The 27,662-nt window shown below is 40.5% G+C and overlaps 1 protein-coding gene across 4 annotated transcripts in view; it reads left to right on the plus strand.

Moving 5' to 3' along the window:
• The window catches only part of LOC104941249 (dipeptidyl aminopeptidase-like protein 6), an 88,275-nt gene that overhangs the window by 53,136 nt on the left and 7,477 nt on the right, over positions 1-27,662 (plus strand). For all 4 annotated transcript variants that reach the window (XM_010766323.1, XM_010766322.1, XM_010766320.1 and 1 more), the window contains 9 exons: positions 7,411-7,525; positions 9,796-9,894; positions 15,953-16,047; positions 16,147-16,221; positions 16,742-16,794; positions 17,632-17,713; positions 20,836-20,956; positions 26,034-26,188; positions 26,851-26,948. In XM_010766323.1, the coding sequence (XP_010764625.1) occupies positions 7,411-7,525; positions 9,796-9,894; positions 15,953-16,047; positions 16,147-16,221; positions 16,742-16,794; positions 17,632-17,713; positions 20,836-20,956; positions 26,034-26,188; positions 26,851-26,948 (893 nt within the window). The remainder of the gene's footprint in view (positions 1-7,410; positions 7,526-9,795; positions 9,895-15,952; positions 16,048-16,146; positions 16,222-16,741; positions 16,795-17,631; positions 17,714-20,835; positions 20,957-26,033; positions 26,189-26,850; positions 26,949-27,662) is intronic.

The following is a 27,662-nucleotide window of genomic DNA, read 5'->3' on the forward strand; positions in this document are numbered from 1 at the left end:
GGAAGGAAGTTAGGATAAGGTGTTATCTGTAACACTTTTGCTCTGTATTGAGTGAAGGTTTTGCATACAGTGCCAGGGGGTCTCAGCTGGCCTAACCAAATATTGTTTGTAAGCTTTGAGGTCCTCCTATAAAGGAGAGACTGTTTCACTCTGAACAGTACGTGCTCTTTTGGAGGAGACGTCATACTTGCAAGTATAAAAGATCCTTATTGCTTTTAATACGAATATTGTGTTGCTGTACGTTTGTTACCTTACCGATTATTCTCTCTAGACCACAGCTGATTTTAAAGCTGCTATGACAAAACACACACACACACACACACACACACACACACACACACACACACACACACACACACACACACACCTACAGTACACACACACACACACACACACACACACACACACACACACACACACACATACACACAATCTTGGAAGCTATAGAACAGATCCCTCCCTCCTATCCAGTCCGGTAATTCTATCCGCCCTGAAAATAAGACGAGTGCGGCACTTATGGTATTTCTAAATGAGACATACTGGCTCGGTGTAATTTCATTTAAGGTTGTGAACATACAGGATACTGTAGCTGACTGGAAGAATGTAAGTGTCTGAGCCATTGAAGAGGAGAAGCATGTCATCAGATATTGAATTATTTATTCCCAGGTGGAATCAGATAATGGCGTAAAAGGCAGCGGACTAAATCATTTAACTTTTTTTTTGACATGTTGTGAAAGAACAACATATTGCACTTCTTCTTACTTTCCACATCAATATATATGTGGTGCCACTAGTAATACTACTTCAACCACAAGCAGTACTTCTACTACTATTCCTACTCTATTGCTGTAGTGTTTCAATATAATAATTACATTTTACTTGCTAATGATATATAAAAAAGAAACTGCCAACGTCTTATGGAAGTATATGAGCTGGATGTGTTTAAAAACAGCTGTTTGCTTACATTTGACTTGGTTAAGTCATGATATGTCAACTGTCAACTTAACTCAACCTGGTCCTAAAAAATGACATTCCCTCATAAGTAATCTGCTTTGAAGGGTTAGGTTTGTTTTGAGTCTGTATGTAGAATGTCGGGGTGAGTCAATACAAATAAATGACTCCCTAGTGTGAAATGTAAAGTCCAAATTCACATATTTGAATTAAGGTCTTTAACATAACAAAAACATTTAAACCATATTATTCTAAAACTAAACAAACAGTTGTGTTGCTTATATGCAAGTATTTAACTGCAATTTCATTTGTGTTGTTCTAATTAAACCATGTGTTTAAAACTGCATCCCTAATCCTAAAGAAAATATTTTCCCCTTAAAACCATTTATGAGAATGCAGTTTAGTTTTGTGGCAATATCATTTTTATCTAGTTTTGTTGACAACAACATCCATGTATACTAATCCAAATAATAAACACCCTTTATAATTAATTTAGAATACTAGAGCTGGACTCTATCTCCTAACACAAAAAAACGTGCTTATTTTGGATTGAGAGAGATCTTTTGTGATTGTATTGCAGAGCTGCTTGCACAGATGGGGCTCTGCAGCAGGATAAAGTGAAGTGCTCACGTGTTGCAATGAGACAAACCTGCACTTGCAGGTCATGATAATGGATAACTGATAACTTTACCTATTCTGTCAGACACCTGTACAGCACATCCCTGGAGTCAAACATGAGCTTACTTTAAATGATGTCTTATTTACCGTCTTATGGTATATTGAGTGTTTAATCAGATGTTGATGAATGTGCTGTGATCGGGCTAACACTGCACAGAGGAGCTTTGATTTGTCCTCAATGCAACTTAGTTCGTCCCTCTTCTTATCAGAGGTAATCGCTTATCAACAAAACCATTCACAGGTAACATTTAGTTTTCTTTGTCTCGCCTCAGTCGAGTGTAAACCTCACATTTTCCGAAGTGGACAAAGACAGGCTGAAGAGACAGGGGGAGGCTGATGCCCTATTATCCATAAACCAAAAGCCAGCTGGCATGAATTCTTAATCTCACTCATGAATGCCCATGATTTATTGATGCAGTTCCAGAGGAAAAGTTTACCCCCATGTCCAGCGGCGGCTGCTTCACTCTCCAGTTTGACTGCGACTACGTAACAGTGATGGATCGTGTGTCGAGTGTCCGATGTCTGGCAAAGTTTGCTTTAGTTTCAAATGGCCATATTCCCACGTGTCCTATTTGATAGTTGGTTAATTTTCTGAGCCCACGGTCACATTTCCCATGCGACACTGAGCAGTAATATTAGTCACCACTGTACTGCACAGCACCGCCTTCACTGCAAATCTCACTCAAATGACTCTCTTGGTTCCCTAGGAAACCAGGTGCTCAGAGATCAGGAAAGATCCATTTCACACTTGAGCAGCAAGCAGAGAGACAAAGAGATGGTTAGACAAAGGGAAAGTGGGAGGGAGAGAGGATTACACAGAGAGTATGGGGGGGGGTAAAGAAGAAATAAAACTTCATCTTTGTAGAAGCTTCATTCTCATAGCCCCTTTATCTGAAAATAGAATGAAAATAGTGTCAAATGGATTGAAACAAATATGTGTTGCTTCCACTCATGGGATGTTCTACCCTTTGGATCTGTCAGTACCAAAATGCACAGGGTTTGTTTGGATTTGGAGTCTGTAGAAAAGCGGTTGAAAACGGCCTCTGCTTCTCATTTATTGATGCAGCTGTTATTGTTATCAGCTGTACCGCATGCATGCCTGCTCTTCACACAGACTCACAGGGGGAGATGGTCTAATGCAGACATCCAGTAATATCTCCACCATGTCTGAAAACGCTGCCAAAGGTCAAGGTCTCCTCTGTGCACACTGACTTGCGTCTGCCTCCTTAAGAGCTCTTCAGAAAAGGTCAACATCAAGGGAATACAGAAATGTACTAGATGTGTGTGCACTTTCTTGTTTCGAACATCAGGGAAATCAACTATAGTGAAGTAACATTCTGCGTGTGTCTTTAGGGTTTGAAATGGCTGCAAACAATGGAGGTGTTGGTGATTTTCATAAATGTTATATGTGAGTGAGTTCAGAGCTCCCTTTCTCATTTCTGTTTGAGTAGGTGGGAGAAATGTTCCACATTGCACATAGGGATAAAGCAGTCTGCAGGGATAAAGACATTTTAATAACGGTGGATTGTACGAGAGAACAGTGCTATTTTTAAAATATGGGCTGGTTTAAGTCTATGTTTTGAATACAAAGTTGTGCGTGTGTGTCTGTCAGCATATATTGGAGTGGGGCTTGTAAGTGCTGTGTTTGTGTGTGTGTGTGTGTGTGTGTGTGTGTGTGTGTGTGTGTGTGTGTGTGTGTGTGTGTGTGTGTGTGTTTGAGGATGTTTATATGTGTGTGCGTCTCTGTAAGCTTATGGCGAGGCTGTTTGGTAACACTCTCCCCTGTGAGTGTGTGGATGTGTGTTTGTTTCTGTTGGTGTGTGTGTAAGGGGGTTTGAAGGTGGGACTGTATATTGTATATTTTTATTTCTACTGTTTTTGAACCTTAAAAAAAAATCTCCATTTGGCATATTGAGTTTTACTTATAATAAAAAAGTAAGAAGCTCTATCTAAATCTACATGTTCAGCAGATAAGTAGGTTTACCCAGTCGAGTGTGCTAAAAATGTAGTGAAATTGACAGGGACCAGAGAGTGTTGACAGACAGCATCCATTCTCAAACACAATGAAAATAGTCTGACTTAATGCTTCAGCCAATAGTTAAGCATGGTATTTGCTTCAAATGGCTGTCACTTTTAGAACATTAGAGCTTCACTACTTTTACTTTAGTAGAAGATGACCAAAACCAGTCTGAAGATGGTGTTCAATTATAGACTCATATACAGTATGTAATACATTTGCTGTTTTGGCAAATCCCCTTTATAAAAGAGTCTGCCACTCACCATTCTCATAAAGGTTAGGGGTATATTTTACAGAAGATCATTTCTCAGTTCTAGGAAAGGCAGGAGAGAGTAGTTGCCGTCCTCAGCACGCCATGCAACACATGCCGATTCTTTACGTGAATTGAAAAAGTAGATGAGAAGTAAATGTATGAATTCTCCAAAACCTCGAGTCAAGTTCCTAGTATTTGCCACTGACAAGGTGAGAGCTGTCATGACCATGAAGCAGCCCACTGATGTGAGCGGGGTAAAAAGGATTCGAGGGGCGGTTAATAATTTAAAGGTAAATACACCCCCCACACAGACACACATATGGCTGAGAAGAAACAGTTTCCAAGAAAGCTGCCGGAGAAAAATTCTAAACATTAAGCTTCTACTACATCAAACAAGAATTGAACCAACCACCACGTCCGGCACATTCGACCCCAGTGCTCAGACAAAGTATTATCTGATGCATTGTGGTACGGATTGAGAGCTGTGTTCCTGCAAAAACAAGAGTAGGGCATTAAACCAGCAACATTTATCAAAGATGGTGCTGACTGGAACAACAGCCAGTATTAAGTGGTTATCCAAAGCTATAATACGTAAGTTGGATCTATTTCTTTCTTTAACCCTTGCAGTTCTTACAACCATGTCTGCCACTTCAAATGCAAACACTTTGAATGCCTTTGAAAAGACAATTTAGCTCCATTTTAAATGTATCTCCTCTCCCTCCTCTCTTTGATCTCTCCCTCCAGTGAGGCATTTCAGAACAGCTTTTTGATTTCAGATTTGGTCGGCCATTGGAAACCAGTTTATAATCCGATCCCCAGACAGTTAAACCACCTTGTTTAGACATAACGTTTTCAAATTGTCTGATTCAGCGGCAAAAGGTTATCCGCAGTTGTTTTGCTTGTATATGGGAATTGTTCTCAAAACTTTCTTACAGATTAAGCAAGGTTACGCAGGACATTAAATCGTTTTTTTAAACACCTCTCTGTAACACCAGAAATAAATTGATGTTAATGAGGTTAATTAACATAACTGGATTTCAGTGAATCAATTCCAGAAAACAAATCTTGCTTTCAGGCCCCTCGATCAGTAAACACACTTCTGATTGGCCTTAATGTACTCTGCCGTAGCCTCTGTTAATTGAGTGGGTGTTTTAAATAGCAACATCTGTCCTGACAGCTCCGTCGACCACAGCTCGTGACAGGGAGAACGATAAACATCGATCACATCCTTCTCAAGTCTGTGTTACGTTTCCAGTGAAGGTTAATGGCCGTATCCATTTCAACTGGAGGGTGTTTTATGCATGGAGTTTACAGTGAAAAAGGCAAATGTCAACAGTATTTGATTGTCTATTGATCTGAATTGCGGAAAAGCTCCCTGACTCCTGATTGAGTAATTGGGTGTCCGTTTACATAAATACCAAGTGGAAGTCCTCTGCATCCTACATTTCCACAGCCTGAACAGCACAAGGGGATTGTGGGAGATGTATTTAAGATTTCAAAAAGTAGGCTGTCTGAAATCATTTTACCATATGCCTCATGTAGCAGGCTGAATGTGTTGTGGGTGGAAATAAATAAGTGGAACTAAATATTTACTCACATTTTTCTCAGGCTGGCATCAAAGTGTCTGGATGTATTCTGCTGAGGGACACTCTTGTTATGTGGAGTTAATCCAGCTGTCACATTTATACATCTAGTAACTCTCTGTGACTACTGTGAGCTGGATACCGACCTTTTTCTGTGCAGATATACTGAAAACACCTTTAAATGACCGTTATTTGCAGAGTTCTGGGGTAATCATTTATATGAAAGGCATCTTCAACAGCATGTCTTTCAGGAACATTAATATCTTATGAATCAACGCAAATCGAGAGAAAAAAAACCCTTCCTTCTGCAGCAATGAACGAGCTTATTGGCGTGCCTGCTGTTTTTCTACGTGTACTCACTACCTTCAGTATTGATTTGGTTCGCTGTGAAACAAACTGCACAGAGACAGGAGCAGCACAGGCAGTGTAAAAGCACACACACACACACACACACACACACACACACACACACACACACACACACACACACACACACACACACACACACACACTTCAAATATTTGAATAACATATAGCCATTTTAAAGTCCTTGGAAGATATAAAAAAATAGCATCATCTCTGCCCAAGAGAGGCTCTCTGTTTTACTCTCCCATGGACACGCACACACCCCTCATTAACTTGTGGATGGTTCACTGAGCTGCTTCATACTGTATAACCACTCACTGCCGGCAGACAGAGACGGGGTATAATTGGTGACAAGGATTTAAACAGCTGGACTGATACGGGTGGCTGAAGCTGCTCAATTCTCACTCACTGTGTCCAGGGAGATAGTGTGTGTGTGTGTGTGTGTGTGTGTGTGTGTGTGTGTGTGTGTGTGTGTGTGTGTGTGTGTGTGTGTGTGTGTGTGTGTGTGTGTGTGTGTGTGTGTGTGTGTGTGTGTGTGTGTGTGTGTGTGTGTGTGTGTGTGTGTCTGTACGCCGTATAAAATCAGATTTCTGACCTTTAACCCTCAGGATGGAGATTTCATTCATTAATGTAATGTATATTCAAACATATACAGTCTATAGGGCTACTCCTATGCTAAAATATGGCATTACAGAGTAGCCTAACCTGTTCTGTGAATAACAATATATGACACATGTGTCTGGCACTTGAATTGACAGCGCCACAAGCATAAAGATAACAGGAGTGGGAGACTCTTTGGAGTACACGAGGTTAACTTACATCCAAAGTTATTTCAGAAAGCTGCCAGTTCCCACTGCTTTGTAATGGACAAAGTGTGGATGAAAGTGTGTGTTTGTTCAAAGCACATCTGGTAAATCACACAGTAAAGCTCCTTAAAATTGAGCTTCTGGATCCGAATAGTTTAAGTCCTGTGTTGGAATCAGCCTTTTGAGGCCTCCTGATTTCTTCCTCCCGCCCTTACTGCAGTTAAAACATTTGTAATGTCCTGTGGATTTGTGCAGTCTATGTGTTTCGAATTGAGCTGATTAGCCATCCACCATCTGCTGGGCTGTGTTAGGAGAGCAGCTCGTTATTTGCCTGTTGTGTCTGCGTCGAAGTCGAAGTTCCTCTACAGCTGTCAGGCAGAGCTGCAGGGACTCTTCGTGTGCGAGCAGCGGGGAGCAGATGGAGGATGCAGCCTTACTGCACACAAGAGGCAGAGTTTTCGGCATCTGTCTGAAGGAAAATAAGCTGTCCTCCGGCCAATCTCAAGCTCCAACTGTGATAGTACAAAATACATCTGCTTTATGTATGATAAGATCATCTCTAAAGCGCTGTGTGTCCAATGTGAAATAAAACTCATCACCGGAAGGTCATTGCTCAACATCCAGCTTGTGTGGGTCCAGCCTGTGGCGACAAACTCATTAAATCTGTTCCCTTAATGCTTTAAAATTGATATCGTTTGCCCCTTTGTGTGTGTGTGTTTGCGTCAGTGTAATTGAATGTGTAATATTGTCTTTCAGGACCTGGTGGGCAGCGCTCCGCCGCAGAGGAACTGGAAAGGAATAGCTATCGCCCTGCTGGTCATCCTCATCATCTGTTCCCTGATCGTCACCTCTGTAGTCGTGCTGACCCCTCGTACGTACCCCCCCCCACACACACACACGGTCTATCACACATGTATGCTATCATTTTGATGTGTTCCTCCAAGGATGCCTAAACCTCTTAACTGACTGTTATTTTGTTAGAACATGCTTTACAAATGTGCTACTGGCATAAAGGTAACAGCTTTATTGTCAATCTTTCAGTTTGTGTGTACAGACAGAGAGATCTAAATACCGTTTCCCACAATCCAGAAGAATACAAGTATATAAATATGTATATACATTACACAATCAACAGACACATTTGTACATATGCACACATTAAAGACATAAATAAAAGCACAACAATCAATATATACAAGATAACAGACACTTCAATATCTTTGACAACTTCTGCCATTCACAATTTACATCAAATGCATGTTCACGTCAGCGTAGGAAGTTGTTTTTCCTTTTATGGAGCACAGCAAAAAGAAGGGTTTTAGAGGTCTGTGTGATGCATGGTCGTCTGGCGTTCATGCCTCAGACCAAAGTTTCTAACAGTTTTTCTATTCTCCACATCCACAAACCTTCCCTAACCTCATACAAACCAATGTTGGCAAGTGCGTAAAGCAAGAATTCAAACATATTTTTGTATTTAGATGTAAAAGAAATGTTGCAACTTTCATCCAAAATCACCAAAGGCCCTTGTCTGGCTATAGCTTTTTTACAATACAGTGTGCCAAAGTTAGTATTGTAGATTCATGGGAACATTTCGGAAATGTGTGTAATTGCCCTTCTTTGTAATCTTGAACACAAAAACCCTGTTTTCTCACCAAATGTTCATCAAGAACTTCACATCCAACTGAATATAGTTACAATCTGTTACGTTTCTGAGACGTTTTGATAACAAACCAACGACTGAGATGTACATGATTTCCCTGAATAGTGTCTTCACTGTGCTATCAGAGTGTACATGTATTCTTCACAAAGCTTTGAATGAACAACAAAATATTTCACACACCACAGATGCAATTCACACACCACATCATTCTGCCAACAATCTGCCATTTATAGATTATTTTAATTGCAAAATGTGAAACATGCGTCTGATGGATGGATCATAAAACACATAGCGTGTGAAAATCATCTGATGCAGTGTGCCAAATGTTATATGGCTGTTATATTCATTTATAAATGACATTTTTGAGATTGCCTTCTAAAAAATTAACTAACTCTATTGATCGACATGCATATTTTACACACCTACATTGCATACGTAACTCGGATGAATCCTCTTTCTCCTCTCAGATCACAGGCAGCTATTCTAATATTCTAACCTTGTTTGAGGGAGTCAAGGTTTAGCAGATGATAAGCTTATCCTGTGTGTGATTGTTTGTGGGCTTTACACAAAGGCGGGGTCATCCTCCCTCTAGGTAATCGGCCTTTTAATGCGTAATTCCATTCAGGCCTGTTTAATGGAGATGATTATGCCGTAATGGCTCCTACTATTTGTCGGTTTGGCACAGCATCAGATATACCATTTCGTGATGGAAACCTTTCTCCCCTCTCTCTCTTGGAAGACAAGAGAAATGCTCAGATTTTTCAAGCCGTACGCTTTCGAATGTCTGACATCGTATTTGCACACTCAGATCTCTCCACTCAGTCATAACGTGAAGCCTGCCGAAGACCCTGTCAACGGGCTGTTTTATGCAGTAGCTCTCGGCTGTCAGCCATCTCGACAGCTCGTGTCTGACGCTTGTTTCCTGAGTTAAGGTATAGAAGATACTTAAATGACTCACACATGCTCTCTTTCTCACATCCACACTAACCCACTGGTGCACCGCTCTTATCTGCTCCACCTACAGCTCAGCTGTCAGCTGCAGATCTCATTTGGGGTTTTGTTGATGGAAGCAATGGTTCCCCCGCTGCTGAAAAACAAAGCAGGCAGATGTGAACTTACGCTCTCAGATCAATAGTGCAACACCAGAGGCCTCTTTCTTGTTTGTACCTTGTTCTAAATTGCTCGATCTATAGTGGGGAAAAGTTGTTGGAGGTGATTTCTACAGGAAGAAGAGGGTTATAAAATAGTGAGGTGGTGACATTCTCTGGAGCCCCTTGAGCAATGCAACTAAAGAAGAACAAATCAAAGGATTTCTTCAGTGTTTTCCTCTGAAACTAGCAAACTCTGATGCTTGAAAATACTAATACGATTAAAGGACAACTTCTTCCAGAAAATCCTCCTCCAGACACTTGCATATGAGCTGCTGCACGTCACATGTAATTCATGCTTGTTTATTTATATTTGTCTGATGCGCTCGACAGGTGAAGATGACAGCCTCGCCCTTAAGAAGAAAGTGACTATCGAGGATGTTTTTGGTCCAGACCTTCAAATCCACGACCCAGACGCCAGGTGGCTCAGCGGTGAGTGAACAGTGTGACATTCAGCATCCGTCTCACGTGTCAAAACGCAGAACATATCCAGACACATTATGATAGGCATTTTTATTTTCCTTAACTCCAAATGTACCATCTGCATTTGAATCAGACCCACAGTTATGATTTGTCCATATACTGTAGATATAGAAGGTGTGTTGAACACATAAGGGATGCCCAACTCCAACATATATTCAAATCAAGCACATGATGGCACTTAATCTTATAGTATAGGAAACTAATAAAGGATTCTTAGGACTTTAGTTGCACAGTTGAGAACATGAATCCTCCCTCTGGCATTCAGGTTGGCAGATTTAAAACATCCAGAAGCAAATTGGGAGTGAATTAATCAGTTTATGGTCATATAATTTAGTAACTTTCTTCTCATTTGAGAGAATAAAAGACATTCTTAGTCAATAAACCAACAATCTAGCATAAAGTAGAATTAATAGGAACAATTGGGAGAGTCGTGATAAACATCGGATAGTTAAGCTTTAAAGTGTCTTAGAGGAATCAAATATCTACCTTGAGGGCAATTTGCAGATCAAACCACTGAAACTAATGCTGCTACGTTAGATGTGAACAGACGGGAGATATAAGGAGAAGTAGTTATTGCAGTAACAAGATTTAAATGGGAAAAGAGTTGTGAGGTAGTTTGGACACTATAACAGTGGAGCTTTATGGATAAAAATCAGCAATAAAATATAAAATTCACTTTCTTCAGTCTCACAGAAACCACATTAACAATCGTTTCTCTGCAGGCAAGCCATACAACCTACCTGTTTCTATAGCTACCGGTATGTACCTGCATATAAATGTGAGTATAGGGTTCTTTGACGTAGGTAAAATAATTGTTTACATACGTTTCTATCAATATAATCCATTACAGCTCTCTCTGTTTCCATGGTGAACATATGCAGTGAGCTCAAGCTCATTTTGTACAAACTACAAATTCAGCATGTGATGCGCTACTGGTTCAGTAATAAGGAATTCATAAAAACAGATGTACAGTAGAGCAGGTCTGCTGTGACCTCTGTGACCTTCACACTAGCTGCTATCTGTGCTCAGTAACGCTGGATCAGATGACTTAGTGCCCTCTGGTGTTCGACAGGAAGAGTATCTGAAATATATGTTTTTATTTGGCTCTCCATGATGAACTGAATCACTGCTACTGAGTGAATGTCATTTTGCACTTCGGTGAAACAGAGGCATTCGGTGTTGGTAGTAGAACTTCTTCTTCTACTACAAATGAATTACACTTTTTAGTAGGTAACGTCACCCATTCATGTTTTATCTTATCCTTGTTAGTTTCTAAAGAATTGAAATAACCCCATATTTTCATATCGTCTGGTTGTCATCTGAATAAGAAACAGGGATCACTGAAGCGGTTACATACACATATAATGATTAAGATAAGATAAGATAAGATGGTACTTTATTAAGTGTTTTTGTTGCAGCAGCATCAATTGTGTCGTAATGTGTATAAAAAGGTCTTTTAACATCTGGATCTGGTTTTGGGTTCCTATATAAGGCAGATGTTGTTGACCAATCCCTTTTATTTATTTGATAATCTTTTGAGTTATGATATTTTTTATTTAACAGAGAGATCTTAGCCCAAGGGCCACATGATAGCTTTTTCGATTAGCTTCAAACTACATGGAGTTCCCTTAGAGAAAACTGAGCCAATCAAAGCTCCAGAAATGAACCAAAAGAGGATCTTTTCCCTCGTCTAATAATTGTGTCTTAATACTATTCAGGATTTCTACTCAAGGTAGATGTTGCACCTGACAATAATCATTTTCAAATAACTGCGTTTATATAGCACCTTTTCAAAAACTACCGTTACAAAGAGCCTTACAAAGCAACAGCTGGACATTTGAAATCTACCTATGTATTAGATATAGGGAATTATAATAATAGTAATCGTCTTGTTCAATACAAACAAGACATGTTGTTGTTTGTTTCTTAATCCTCATTCATTTCCCTTGAAGCATTAAACATAGACCAAGATAATAGTGGATTAAAGAGCTTTGAAGTAGCTGTTGTAAAAAACTAAAGGTATTGTGATCATTAGAATTAGTTGCCACTATAAAACGTTTTTGTTTTGTTAGAACACAAATCACTAGAAAGAAAGCAACAGCAGCCGTGTAGAGACAGTTTATCCATCAATGCACCAGCTGACTTGCATATAGGAATAACATTATTCAGTTGTTTCTACTAATGACTTCCCATTACACCTGCACACATTCAACCTCACATCTCCTATGTGTATGAGAGACACATGACGACCTTACATCCGCACTTTTTTTGCACTGTGCCGACTCTCTCCCTGATTACTTACATTAGTGGCTCATTAACGCATAATTACTTAAGTTCTGTGTCTCCGTGTCCTTCATTCACGAGCGAGATTAAAACGTCCTCAGCACCTGACGAAACTCCGGCAATCAATTGTTTGACATTGCCTCTTGTCAGCTAACTTAATGCAATCAACTCCCATTTGCTGCTAATGACCTTCTGATAAGAAACCCAATGGGACAAGCTCACACTTCAGTAGCCCTCATCAATATTTTGTGGGCTTCTTTCACAGAAGAGTGTAATTGATCCTCGTTGCTCTTTGATCACCGCTTGCCTCAGTAGTCTTTGGACTCACCTCGGAGTTTCTCACACAGAGTCAGAGCCAAAGACAAAGGATATCAACTTTTAGACTCATCTCTGAAACAACGGACTGCTGCTGTCTCTCTGACTCATTTATGTTAACATGCTAATATAATGTCCAACCATGAAAACAAGGTATCAGTGCAAAGCTAATCATTCAAATCTACATTTAGGAAACTAAAGCCCCATTTTTGACAACAGAGTTACCATTATTTATCTTTATGACTCTCGCTCTGATCAAATGAAATGGATTTGCCGTCAGTACAGTTCCCATAATGAACTGACGTTTTCTCTTTTGGTTCCCTTTTCACTAAGTTTTAGCAATAAAGTGAAACAGAGCAAACTGTGCAGCTCTGCAAGTTAAACATTTCCACTGTCACAAAAAGATGTGACAGGAATGATGAGGAGAATGCTAGAAAAGAGGGATTTTTTCCACCTTAGCAGATCCTTCAAACAATTGGAAAATGTGCACATTAGAGTTAAATCTTTGAAAAAACTGGCTTTGTATCGCAAAGGTAACCAGAGGAAGAAAGTCTGGCATTTTAATGAGGAGACTTTTCTTCAGAGTAGGTTGACAAGCACAGCAGCATTATACCAGTGGTTGGAGGCTGGACACATCACACACTCACTTCCTGTTTAGAAGGATAAATAGATATGTAGATACTCTCTTTGTCCCTGTGGGGGAATAGGTTTGCAGCACAATCACAAAGCATCTCAACTTCTCAGAAGTCACCACTAGACGCATACCCATACTTTGCTACAAATTAGCTGTAGGAAAATAAAAGTTAGGAGGGACAAAAGTAGCTCCACACCCTTTCTGACCATGAAGGTCAGGGGCATGGAGCATAGGGGGCAATAAACTAGACATTATAGCTAAAACAGTCCAGATTGAACTTGAGTTCATCAGCTCGACAGAAACACGACTCAAAATGGATCTGCTGTCTAATGGATGTGTCAATAAGCAACTGTTCCCTGGATCAATAAATAAGGTCACAATATGTCATGTGTTGGTTTTGGAGCTTATTTTACTACCCGAGAGTGGGACAAAAATGTCTTAATGTTTGTTTTTCCAACAGTGTCTGTATTAGTCTTGTCAAATCATTTCCAATAAAAAGAATACATTTTAATCAAATCCATTGTGAAGAGGAATAACCAAGCCACATTAGTTATTGTCCAACAATAAAACAAGGCCTTTCCTTAGAAATCAGACATCCAAAAGGTTATAACCATAAGAAAAAAAAATAGTATTATAAAAGTAAACATTTAATTATACATAACCCAAAAGTAATACTTTTGTATCATTTAAAAAACGAATAATAGGGTAACAACTTTAACTAGAGAATGCAATTCCTGAAGAAATTGCTAGTGGGAATGCTTTATGATGAAAATGTGATGCTAAACTGCTATGCTGAAATGTAATGTGTAAGAAGAAAGTGAAGAATTTAAAATTAAAATGATACATGAACAGTGGGGGCTTGAATGTGTGATGAGAGAAGAAAAGAAAGTAAAAAGGCTTGGAAAAGCCGCAGAATATTTGAACTGCAAACTTGTGAACTAACTTGATGGCGAATGATCTGTCGCCATGGCAACGGCATTTGACGACACCCCTTAATACGCTTAGATGCGTTGATGGCTGCATCGTTACCAAACCTGTGAAGTTTTGGGCTGTTTGGAGTATTTTCACTGAAGTTTTTTGAAAACCGTTTTTCAAGGCGAGCATTGTGTTGCCATGGCAACGGCATTTGAAGAAATCTCAAAACTGTCCCATAGATGTCTTCACGGCTGGACTGTTAGTACACATGTGAAGTTTGAGCACTTTTTGAACATGTTCATAGGAGTTATAGTGACATCATGTTTTATGGCGAGAGATGCGTTTCCATGGAAACGGCATATGGTGAGATCTCAGATTTGGCGTAGAGCTGTTGAGGCATGGACCGGTGATGTACAAGTGAAGATTGGGGGAGGACTGGACCGTGTCCATTGGACTTATAGCGACATCATGTTTTATGGCGAGGGATGCGTTTCCATGAAAATGGCATATGGTGAGATCTCAGATTTGGCGTAGAGCTGTTGAGGCATGGACCGGTGATATACAAGTGAAGATTGGGGGACGATTGAACCGTGTCCATTGGACTTATAGCGACATCATGTTTTATGGCGAGGGATGCGTTTCCAAGCATGTCAAGGAAGTTGAGTATCTGAAGTGTAATTTTTGTGTACTTTCGGGTTAATAATGTGGCCTTTTTGGCAGTTTAACTAAAGGTGTGCGGCTGCTGCCGTGAGGAAATATCTGCCTGAAATTACAATGGGGTTTAATGGAGGAATGTTGAACGTTTTTGTCACAAAAACGTTCAACATTCCTCCATTAAACCCCATTGTAATTTCAGGCAGATATTTCCTCACGGCAGCAGCCGCACACCTTTAGTTAAACTGCCAAAAANCTACGTCCCTGAACAGTAAACTACCTCATGGTGGCTTGGGCTCTGTCATAGACTGGCAACCACAATGCGCCCAAGCTGCCCCTCCTAAAGAGAGATAGAAGCAATACTCAAGGCCGTAGACCAGGGGTCGGCAACCCCTGGCACGCGTGCCAGCATTGGCACGCGGCACCGTAACCAGTGGCACACTAGGAATAAGTGGAATAAGTGTGCAAAAATATTTAAATTGTATTTTCGGATCCTTAACGAGACCGCCGCCAGAGCGCGTCTCCCCGTTACCTGCAGAAGGAAGCCATGCACGCAACGCAGCCCCGCTCTCTTTAACTCCAGGTGACTTTTTGCCGCTTTCCTCCGTGGTGTAGTGCTGATCGTTTCACCACGGAGGAAAGCACTTCACTAATTGCAGTACCCAAAAGGAGCTGTACAAATGCCACAGTTTTTGCGTGGCTGTGTATTTAGTTGAAAGCCCAGTGGCGATCTGCTCATCTCTCATCGAAATAATATGCTACAAAGGGGCGGACTGGCCATCTGTGTGTTGAACTTTCCTGTCNTGGTTGCCAGTCTATGACAGAGCACAAGCCGCCATGAGGTAGTTTACTGTTCAGGGACGTAGGTTCCCTGGCGCGCATTCTTTTCTATGGACGAGAGCTCTAGTTAGATTCATGGTTCATATTGCTTTAGTCTCACTGATGAAGAATGTTGATTATCACACTCCAAACTAGTTAAAACCTCGAGTTACAGAAAGAGTTATTCAGAATTGGTTTGGGAACCGCTGTGTCAACTCGTGACACACCACCTGTCTTGTCAATTCTCCGGCCGTAACTCCAAATAAACCACCAGTGTTTGCCATCAAAGCTCCAGCTCTCCTCGTGTCCCTCTGAGTCCTGTTTGCAATTGCTACAGAAGTTTCCCCCACACTTCCCTGATTGGTTGATTTTTATTTGCCATTACAGACAACGAGCTGCTGTATCGTACAAGGGAAGGAGATGTTGTGAAGCTGAATGTTCACACAGAGGAGAGAACGGTCGTCGTGCTGAACCAGTTGTTTGTGAGTATCTAACTCCATCTTCAAGAGTAGTAAGTGGACTCTCTCCTGCTGCTGTAGTGGGTGTTTCATTCACTACCTTTGTTTATTTTCTCCATGCAGGACAGATCCAGAGCCGCAAGGTACCAGGTGTCTCCTGACATGCAACACGTGTTGTTCGCCTTTGAGGTGAAGCCGGTAAGAAACACTGAGAGTGATATCTGGAAACATTTCATTTTGTCCTTCAATTAGCTTTTTTTGTAAATATCTGTTGGAGTGATATGAAATGCAGCAAAACAAAGAAAATACATAGTTTGTGTGCAACAAACACTAAATACAATAGGCAAAAATATGAAATAAATGACCCTACAAGGTTTTCCTTTTGAACAATTCACACACTGTTGAATTGTCTTTGAATATTCTTCATAATCTAATGGGAAAGAAGATCAATACATTTGTAATACAGGTTTGGCTGTAATTTCACTTCTTGTATTTCCAGTCTCAAATTAATTTGACAATGGACTATATAACATTTGTAGAAATTAGACATAGTGCATGTTTTCACTTTCTAGAGCAGGATGGTTTGGATTTTGTTCATACATTTGGGGATAAGCCGTATATTTCGCAATCTAGAAACAGATGAACTATAAACGTTGGAGCTGAAATGTCTGCTGCAGATGTCAGCTCTCTTAAAATGTGATGCTGTTTATCTTTGCAGATCTACCAACACTCCTATCTGGCCAAGTACATTATTTACAGCCTTGTGACACAGTAAGAACCACTTATGTTGTTTCTCTTGAATTGTCTGTTGCTTTTATCCTTTTACTGTCTGTATAGCAGATGTGTGGACTTGACTCAGACTGAAACCACAGCTTTGAATATTCTAAACGTCTTTAGATCAAATAATTACTGAGACTTATAATAAAGCAAAAGGAAGTGTTTTTGATATGTTTGGACCCTGGACTTAAATATATATTCATAGGATCTGATGACTAGTATGTTTTCTCCAGCATAAAGCACCTTGCTGTGGGGATTCACAAAAAACGTTGCTTATTGATATTACCCATGATATGACAATGCGGATGTCAAACATGTGGGTCAAAAATGGCATTACATTTGGTGAAAAAGGCATTATATCTTTGAACTAAAAAGTCTTGATTTGGGAATTGCAAAACAATGATTTGGTCCGCCCTGTGTCTGTATGCCTCTCAGATCTGTGACTGGACGCTAATCTGCCCTCAGCCTGACCTACTGTTGACCGTTCACTGCCCTCAGTCCCCTTTACCTGTTTCTCTGACTTTGTGTGAACGCATTAAAGCTCAATTTAGTTTTGTCCACCGTGTTCAGCCTGCCTGTTTTTAGCCTTTCATCCATCCTTGTCTGCTTTGCCCCACTGTTCTGTATTTTAAGTGAGCCAAGCAAAGTCAGCTTGTGCTAAAAAAAGGATATGGATGATTGATGAAGCCTACATTGAGAGAACAATCCCAAAAAACACACACGACTTCCTTCCTCTGACGGTGCATTCGTATTCAGATGCATACTGTATCGTGCATGGAGCGCAAAAACAGAAAAATATGTTATTGTTTTTTTAATGTCTTGCCTCCACAGGGAGACTTGGCCTTTGAAGCCCCCCGAAGTGCACGAAGCTGTCCTGCAGTTTGCTGGATGGGGACCCCGAGGCGAGCAGCTGGTAAGGAGGCCGAGCCCTCGAGATTACTCTGTGAATACTGGCACGCTGGTGGAGATCTGTCAGAATTACTCTGGCATCGCAGACGGGGCACACAAGTGATTTATGGTGTTTCACAGTTGAACAGACAATTGTTGTGGCGATAAGAGGTTTATGTGAACTGTAATGACCACTTTAAGGATTTCCAGGCTGAGCTCTCCTTGCTTTGACCTCCATCAATGTCACCGTGAAGCAAATGTCCTTTTTACTTTCATAACTTGGAGACAACACATGAGCTGGTGAGAGCCACAGTGGCAGATGGCCTCAGTGTGGCTCAACCAGGCCTTGGACAGTCTGGGGTTGCTGGTGGGGGGAGCACACACACATGGCACAAACTAGACTGTGTGTGTGTTTGTGTGTATTGGTTTGGAACCATTTACATTTGGTTGACAGATTTAGTGAAATGCACCATTTGATTGGTGTCTTCAATTTGGTTTTATTGCAGTTCTTATTCGCATCTCAATCATTGGTGTTCTGCGCTGTTCATATGATGTGTTTATGAAAAGTGCTGAACTACTTATATAATCAAGTTTTCTAAACTAGTCGCCAGAAGTCCTTGGATTATAAAACATCTCTAACCAAAAGGGGAATGTGTGTATTTGGATTTACTTTCATTTCTGACCGCATTCATAACAAGGAACAACCTGAATGGTTCAAACTCATATCAATTGAATAGTAGCAGCAGTACATTGTTCATGAATTCAATGAAGTCTTAATTAACTTTATATTAATGTGTGATTCTCCTGACCATGTTTACATATGACCTCTGAGACACACATTAACCCATTTTCAAATAAACACATGTTCAGTGGAAGTCATTTGGCTTGGAGTGCCTCAGATCAGTAAGAGATAAAGTAATGTGAGAAAACTAATAGGTTGTTAGTGTCTTAGTCTTTTCATGCAATTTGTTGACAGTAAGAAAATCATGTAAGCTCATCAAGGATTCATCTTCCAAGTGCCATTGACCCAGGCACCTGCTTATCCCTTGTGTTGTTTCCTTTCCTGCTGCTTAGGTCGTTTTTTACCCTGTTGAATTCAAATGAGTTTCTGTTTGGATTGCAGGGCTTAGACAACAGACAGCCCCATGTTTCATCAGCTATTACCTGGAAGCCTTCTCTCACTCCATAATTGCTCTTATGGTATCATTTGCTTAAATTACAGATACTTTGCTGCGAGAACAATATTCACATTTCAAGTGTGGGATGAGACTTTGTCTGCTGAGGGAAGAAAGCAGAGTAATTTGCGATGGTGATAGTACACATGGTTGTTTCTCTGCCGTGCTGCTACTGTAGCTCCGCGTTTCGTTTAATGAACAGCTGGGGTCAAGCGAGAGAAATGAGATGAGTTCTCGTCTTTTGTTTTGATTCTGACCTGGCAATATTGGAGCGGCTCCTTTTTTTTCTCCCTACACTATCTCTTAAATGATTTCCTAGGTTTATTCGACTTGGAGTCATTTATAATCAGGTGAGTGCTTCATCAGCACATAAAGGCGTGTGTGTGGCAGTAATGCTGTGTGCAGTGAAGCATCAGATGTACAGTGAGAGGAGATGAATCCTGCCACACTCGCCTCATTAAGCTGCCAGCAATTACTCCACCGTGACAGAGCAATCAGTGAGACTGGGTCAACACACACACACACACACACACACACACACACACACACACACACACACACACACACACACACACACACACACACACACACACACACACACACAGAGACCCTCTCACACACACACACACACACACACACACACACACACACACACACACAAAGGTAACATTACCCGAAGGAGAAGGGGTGAAACAAGGAAGTGGATTTAGAAGAAAAATGAAGCCAAACGAAAATGCCACACAATATTTCACAACTGAAAACACACGCTCACATTACACACACTCACACACAAAGAGAAACCCTGCTTTGTGAGCTTCACAGGTATCTTTGATGTTGCTACTTTCATCTCGCCCCCCTTGAATATTGAAAAGCCATTGAATGAGTTAAAAGTTGCCCTTTGCTTTTCAGAGTTCATTCTGCATCATTTACGACTAAACGCTATAACTGGTCCTGCCTTTAACATGGAGACAAAACCCTTCTCTTTTAATCATTTGGTGTTAATAAGGTGAAGTTTAATCAAGGTTTTGAGGCAGCTTTGTTGAAGACATAATTATTGATAATGAAAACACTCTTTTGGGTGTAACTTATTGAAAGCTGCCTATGACTTCCATTACTTCTTGTCTGCTTTTGCCAACAACCAGCTTCCTTTGCTTTACACAGCGCTGCATTCATCTGTTTTTCTCAGATGTCGATCCCTCAATGTACAACTTTGATTTTCTCCACAGCAGCCATAGATCAGAGCCAAAGAAGCCATGTTTTTCTCTTTTTTTGATTCTTGTAACGTTGATCTGAGGCTTACATTTATCTGTAGAGGTTTCGGCTGACAGCCCAGCCACACCAACACGGCCTGTCCTTCAGATAACAATCAATCCCACATTCATCTCCCTCATGCTGGCACCAGGTGAAGCAGTGCAAACACTGGAGGGGATTGACAGAGGTTTTTTTTTTTAAGTGTCACATACTTATCTGCCAGCAGTGTGTCTTAATTCCTGCAAGCGATGCCAACGTTGCGGCTTAAATCAGAGGCCTAACCTGCGGCTTAGATCCGCTGTCGCCCACCCTCAGGAGACAGCATGATGTCTCAATAAACACAGGGGCCAAAATGTGTGTGTGTGTGCCAGTATAGGGCATCTTTCATACTGCGTTTGAGAGGAATCCTGCTCCAGCAGTAATGAGGCAAATATCCCTTAATACAGCGCTTAAAGCAGGTGTTGTCTAAGACTGTATTAGCCTGTAAGTGTCATTGAGTGGGTGTTTATCTGGATTAAGATAAAGTCATTATGTGGGTTTAGGGTAAAGGCTCTTACTGTATTATAGACAGAGAATTGTGAGACGCAGAGGCTGAGAGAATGTACTTGCACCTTTGCATCTTAGGAAATTGAATTTTAGGTTACAGAAGTACAGATAATGATTTTTCATACAGTGAAACAGAGACTAATGTTGGTCCTTCTTTTTGCTTCTCCTTGTCCAGATCTTCATATTTGAAAACAATATCTTCTACAGATCAACAGTAGATAACCGAGCGATCCGCCTGGTTTCCACGGGTAAAGAGGGAGTCGTCTTCAACGGCCTTACTGACTGGCTGTACGAGGGTAAGACAACGACAAGCTCCAAAAAAACACTGCAAAGTCCATCATTTATATCACATCAATCTTTACATGTTGCAAACAATTGACTTTCATCAAAGTTTGAAGACACAGTAGGAATTTCTGTCACTTTCTGAATTGACAGAACTGAAGTTAGTCTAAAAGTACATTTCATTGCCAAAGGTATAAGGACATCTGAGCACCAAACTTGCATGACGATCATTGAACATGTCTAATCAAAACCCTGGGCATTATCTAGCTGTTGTATCACTCTTCACCCAGGTAAGTCTTTCATCAGGATTTTGGAGCCTGAAATTGACTTTTGGAGGTTGGATTTTCGACGATTTGTCCTGGCTTGTATTCGTTATTCCAAATAAGGTGGGGTGAACATTTGAAAAAACAATATTATCTGAAATATCGTTTTTAATACAGTAGCTGCATTACTATACTGATATATTATCTAGCCTTTTGCAGTGCTTCTCAAAGTGTGGTCCGCGGACCACTGGTGGTCAGTGAGCGCCCCCTAATGGTCCGTGAGTATATTGGTAACATTTCACATATGAAATAAATACATTTAAGTTTTCCGCACTCTCGCGGGAATATCTCCGCAATGGAGCGAGGTTAAGTTTCACTTTCGATTGCATGATATAGCCCAGCGCAACACCTTCATCACACATGTTGCCACTTGTTTGTACCATTTTCAGGCGATTTGTAATCTGTTCTAGAAAAATGATGTGTTTTTTGATATTTATGGAGTTAGGTGGTCCGCGAGTGTTTTTTTATTGGTTAACTGCATAGTTAGTACGGCTAGGGCCGAGTGACCTTGTTCTGTTTGTTCCGGTGCCCGCGAGTGATGTTCTACCGCGTCTGTTCTCAGTGAGAGGGTCCTGTGGTCGGCTACGGCGTCTCCCTCGCTGCCTTTATAACGGTTTTATCGGTTGCCTTTGACCGGTGGGTAGCCCTTCGAAGTGGACCGATCGGTCCCTGGCTGTTGCTTGACCGGGGAGGTGATGTGTGATCTGTGTCGCTCCTCTGCTCTATGTGATATATGGCTTCTTTTTGTGGTTTTGTATCCCCTTTTTCCACGGCTGTTAATCCCGCCTCCCAACAGTTCCAAACGCCACGAGAGACAGACGCTAGTATATGTAGTTTGCAGAGACTGTCGCACTTATATGACGTGATTTTCCGATCTCGATCCAGCTCTCTAATCTGCTACGTGTTTTTCTGAACACACTATAATTATTTGTGTCGTCTCATGTGTATAAGAACATAGTTTAATTACTGTACAATGAATATTGCTGAGAAGATGTATTGGCTGTGCTCTGTGATATCGTGTAAAGGGAGAAACCGTCAATACTAATCTTGTTGTTTTCAGGAACGCCGTGATGGAAAACAGTCCCGGGTCGTGGAAAACGGGGTTTCGCGTGTAGTTTTGCTGGTGCAGAAAGGACATCCGCAACATGTACGCCGTGGTCCACGCACACAACTCGCACGTTTGCAGGTCTCGACACCTGAGTGGACCCACAATTGTCCACACTAACCTCGTGTTCAAGAAGAAACAATTTGGACGCTTTCAAATTGAAGCTGGACGTCGAAGATGGCTCGGTGTGTGTCGAAAATAGTGTGCGTGCTAGCGGAGAATGAGGAGTCTACTCTTTGAGATCCGACCCTCGTTGTGTTCACTACGGAAAGGGTAAACGCCGAGGGAAATAGTACTGTTATGTCAGTTGAAGGGACCAGCCTCGAGTGTTTTCCTCCCGAGAATAGTGGCATTAGTAGACGTCGGTATTTTCCTCTTCTAGGTATTTCGCCGTTAGATAAATATACTGGTGTATAACGGTGTAAGGTATCACGTAGGTGTTGTTCTCTGGTCACCGCGCGTCTTAGCCAGGTGGCTGAGAAAAGAGTATGGCTACCTGNCCACTTGTTTGTACCATTTTCAGGCGATTTGTAATCTGTTCTAGAAAAATGATGTGTTTTTTGATATTTATGGAGTTAGGTGGTCCGCGAGTGTTTTTTTATTGGTTAAGTGGTCCTTGGTATGAAGAATTTTGAGAAACACTGCTTTAAGGTGATATGGCATATCTTAGCATTAGCATCAATTTGGAGTCATTTCACAAGTCTATTATTAACTCTGTTGCTACCTTGATTGTGGTTTTCTGAGGGAAATACCTTGTGCTTTAGATGTTGAATGCTCCACTATGTGCACCAGTCGCTAGCTTTGCTGTTTGGTGCTTGATCTGGAAGGAAATTCAGAATAAGGGGATGATTTCATTGTGGATTTGTAAAGCAGCCATTTCGAATATACTGTACATGTGAGCAATACAGATATTTATTCCAGGCTTTTTAATGGATCAGCCTTTGGTCTGGTGTGTCCACCTGCATTAGCACATATGCTGTATTTAGCCAACTACATTTAGAAACAAATTTGGATTCAGTGTTGTGACACCTGCCCCCCACCCGGAGGCGTGTTGTGACTTTTCTGTTCATGATTCAATTTGAAAGAGCACAGCTGGCTACGTTTGAGCGCCCCTCCCTCTCTAGACTTCCCGTAGCTTGTCTTTGTGTTCTGGCAGTTTTAATTAATTCATGTCTGCGGCGCTGCAATCTCAATAAGCAGATGTTCAAAAGCTGGCAAACATGTAAATTAATATGAGACATTTTCTGATTACTGCATATGTGAAACTGACATTGCAATTACATACCACTCGAATATGGCTTTGTTCACACACGCGCTGCCATGTTTCAGACGATTCCTCTCACTGTGCAGTCATTTATTAAGTGCACAGATTTCTTATTTAGTAAGTGAGGACTTATTTTTCTGGCACTATTGAAATGACTATAATAAGGATTGCAGTATAGTTGTATAATGTAATTGCAAAATGCCCATTATATTGAGGGAAACAGCATGAGCTGCTTCAGGGTCGACTCTAATAGGGTTTTTCATTAATGGGATTATTTCATTGTTGTGGGCACATAACACGACATGAATGTTGTTGTGTTTCATGGATTCGTCAGGGTTTTAATGGAATGCCTCACAAAAGCCAAAATGACACAGGTCGGTGTAATGTTTTACAGATACTATATTCAGCTGAGATACAGTAGGTTTGTCTGAAAAAGGGTTCAAGGTGAGGCTTCTTCTTCTCTCCGGTACCTCTGCAGTCAGAGTTCCTTAACCTTGACTGAAATAATGTACTTGCTTAAAAACTCTAAATTGAATTCCTTTAAATGTCCACATAATGGCATAAAACCTTTATATGTGACAGAAAGGGACTTTTATTCATGAATTAGCTTTTTGCTTAGTTCGCTAAAGGAACAGTATACTGTGCAGATTTTTTTTTTAACATTGAAAATAAAGTCATTTAAGGTTTGAACAATGCTGAAAAGAATACATATCAGTGAGTCTTTGATCAGATGTAATTATTCAGAGAAACGCATCAACGTGTGTGAGCTCTAACTTTGATAAAGAGAGATTAAATACGGGGAAGACATTAAAGTTGGGAGGATTTTTGATGTTTCCTGTAGAGCAGTAGGTTGCGGGGATTGAGGAGATGAAAGAAATAGACTAATAAAAAAGCAACATGGTAGTTCATGTGTATACTACTTATCTATTTGGGTTTCAGTCTGTGTGTGTATCTCCCCAGCTGATGGATGTTAAGACAGCTGTGTGTTACCATGCACAGAAGACTGTGGCACCCAACACTGACAGTGTCCGAGGGCATGAAACACGCAATCATGCCATGTTTTTGTGGCGCTGTAAATCTTGCTACAGGAAATATTCATATGTTTGTCTTTTATGGACTGCAGATTGAATCCTTTGGTTGAGGTAAATGTCCAAAAAGGCACTATCTTTGTAAGAGCAGCTTGCCAGGACTCTTATTAAGTGCTCTGACCTCCATCAAATAATGGATTAAATAAATGATATGTTGTGCTGGGTTCCAGAAAAAAAAATTCTTGGCAAATGTTTTTCGGCACAGGCCTTGAATATCCTGATGCACTCAAACAAATAGTCACCCTTAGAGTAAGAATGAAAAAGGTGTAGAAATACATCCCTGAATAGTGTCCTTCTCGCCGTCTGACCTTGTTACAAAAGACTTCACCCATTCCATTTGCAATATGAAAACAAATATAGCCTCAGACATCAATGATAACAAAATTATAAACTCTATTGAGGTTGACCTGATCCTTTTTGCCAAGAAAAGACTGTTGTTTTAATCTCCACATGTAGGTACAGTAGTTTGTACTGCAAGTGCTTTTCATAGAGCACTATTGCCCCCTGCTGGATGAAAATCACTCATCAGGAAGCTGCTGAAACGTATTAGGGAGGCTCAAGAACAAAATAATATGATTTCTCTTGTGAGGAGAGAACCCCTATTTTTGTTGTCAATTAATCAAAACCCACTCACAAGGAACATTTCACGGCAGTTTTCAATACTGTAAAAAATGGCAATGCAAAAAAAACAAAACATGTTTTCCCACACATGGTAAACAACGGAATTTGCTTTGCTCCAAAATAAGAAAGAAAATGTAATCCTCGACTATTGTAATATAATGTTTTACAATGATTAATATTCACTTTCAGTAGGAGTTTCCCAGGCATTAACTCTACATTAAAATGGTGTAGATGCTGCAATGCACATTTCTGGTTTCTGTAGTTGAAACTGTCAAAAATGTAATATGAGTAATTGGTTTATTCTTCCTCAGCCATAACCATAAATCATCTGTGATGTTTGTATAATTCATAATAATAGTGTCTGTTTAAACGGTATCCTATTGGAAATGTCTTAATCAATGTCAGAGTGTAAGGAGTTCATAAACACCAGTATAGCCGCTAATTGAGCTGCACACACTTTATATGTAAAACATTGCATTTTATTGAGATGTTGTGTTGCCTTTGTTGTTGTTTGTTGACCGTTGTGTAAGGACGTTTAAATAATGAAATAGATTTTTACATGGATTCAACTTTTCAGCCAGGTCTTATGAAAACATCCTTTGATTTTGTTCAACATCTCACTTGTTTTATGGATCTCATTTTAATGGATGCTTCACAGTGTTTGTCTGATCTGGTTGTTGTGTGTTACAGAGGAGATCCTGCAGACACACATCGCCCACTGGTGGTCTCCGGACGGGCTGCGCCTGGCCTACATGACCATCAACGACACGCTGGTGCCAAAGATGGAAGTTCCCTTCTTCACAGGATCGCCGTACCCCGCCACCTTGGAGTATCACTACCCCAAGGCAGGTCCACAGCCTCCATCTCACACTCATTCTTAGTCTGAGCAAATTCAAAGCAGCTATAAACAATGTCTGCTGCTGTGATTTTTATGGGTTTCATAAAAATGTCACTAAGGGCAGTGAAATTCCTTTTTCTGAAAAAGAATCTCATAAAGAATACATTTAAATGTAATTGAAATTAAATAAACAAAGACACAAAAAATAACTTTAAAATAGCAGGTGCCAATAAAATAAGAAAAACACAACAACTACATAATATTAACTACCGGTAATATAGCAAGTGTGTTTTAACAGCTGACAGAGTTTTTTAGACATCACTGGTTTATTGTATTTGAGAGAAGATGGTGGTCACCTCTGGGACCTGAATGTATGCTAATAACTACACTATACCCTCACTGAGGCTGATGGATGTGTACATTAGCCACTGTATGCTAACAACATCACCATATCAATAGACAAGGTGAAGATATGTGTGCACAACTGGTTTCCGTTGTCAGAAGCCAAAGATCACTAATTGGAGGTTTAAATATTCACGTCCTTGTTGTTATGCATAAGGGACTTTGATGGATAGAACTTGTTTAACTCTGAAGACTACGGAAAGACAATTCATCACTGTCTTGAAGTGAAATCCAGTCTGACCTATCTGGTTTCCTGTTGGCCTGCAGGCTGGGGAGGAGAACCCTGTGGTGCACCTGTCAGTGGTGAGCCTCAACGGGCCCCTGCACACCGTGGTGATGAAGAAACCTGATGACCCCCGCATCGGGTGAGTGGCAGCACAACCCTGCCTCATTGTGTCTGAGGTAACAAGCAACAAAAATAGCCCTGGAGCATTTTCCTAAAGGGGGTAGTTCATCTTCAAACTCCAAACATGAGTTTTCCTTTACCTGGAGGGCTATTTAGCGTCTCTGGAATATAATGGAACTACTGTATGTGGCCGTTAATATGGAGAGAAGTTACCATTAGTTATTTATTTTTACCTTATTGTCTGTTATTTAATGAGCTATTTGTGGGTCAGTTAATAGAATGAGCTGTCAATCAAACTTTGTTATCAATACTATGTGACTCCAAATAAAGAATTCAAAGAAAGTAGACACCTCTACGGTCGTTATCTCTGCCACTTACACCAAAACAATCTAGATAAATAGCAATACAGGTAAAAGGATAAATATGTATTTTTGATTCTGGGTTAAACTGCCCATTTAAAGGTCACCTATTATGCAAAATCCACTTTTTCATGTCTTTTATACATAAACATGTGTCCCCTCTGTTTAAAGAGATTCTGAAAGTTTCAGGAAAAAATATTCGCTCTCTTGTTGTCCTGATCCATTTATATAAAAACCTGTCTGAAAATGAGCTGATCAGATTGTGGCCACTTTATGATGTCATAACGATTTTTTGGCTTGTAGCCAATACTAGGGCTGCACGATTTTGGGGAAAAATCTAATTGCGATTTTTCTGACAAATATTGCGATTGAGA

The sequence above is a fragment of the Notothenia coriiceps genome, unplaced genomic scaffold (genome assembly GCF_000735185.1).
Source record: "Notothenia coriiceps isolate Sejong01 unplaced genomic scaffold, NC01 NC01_scaffold00003305, whole genome shotgun sequence".
NCBI classification, from domain to species: domain Eukaryota; kingdom Metazoa; phylum Chordata; class Actinopteri; order Perciformes; family Nototheniidae; genus Notothenia; species Notothenia coriiceps.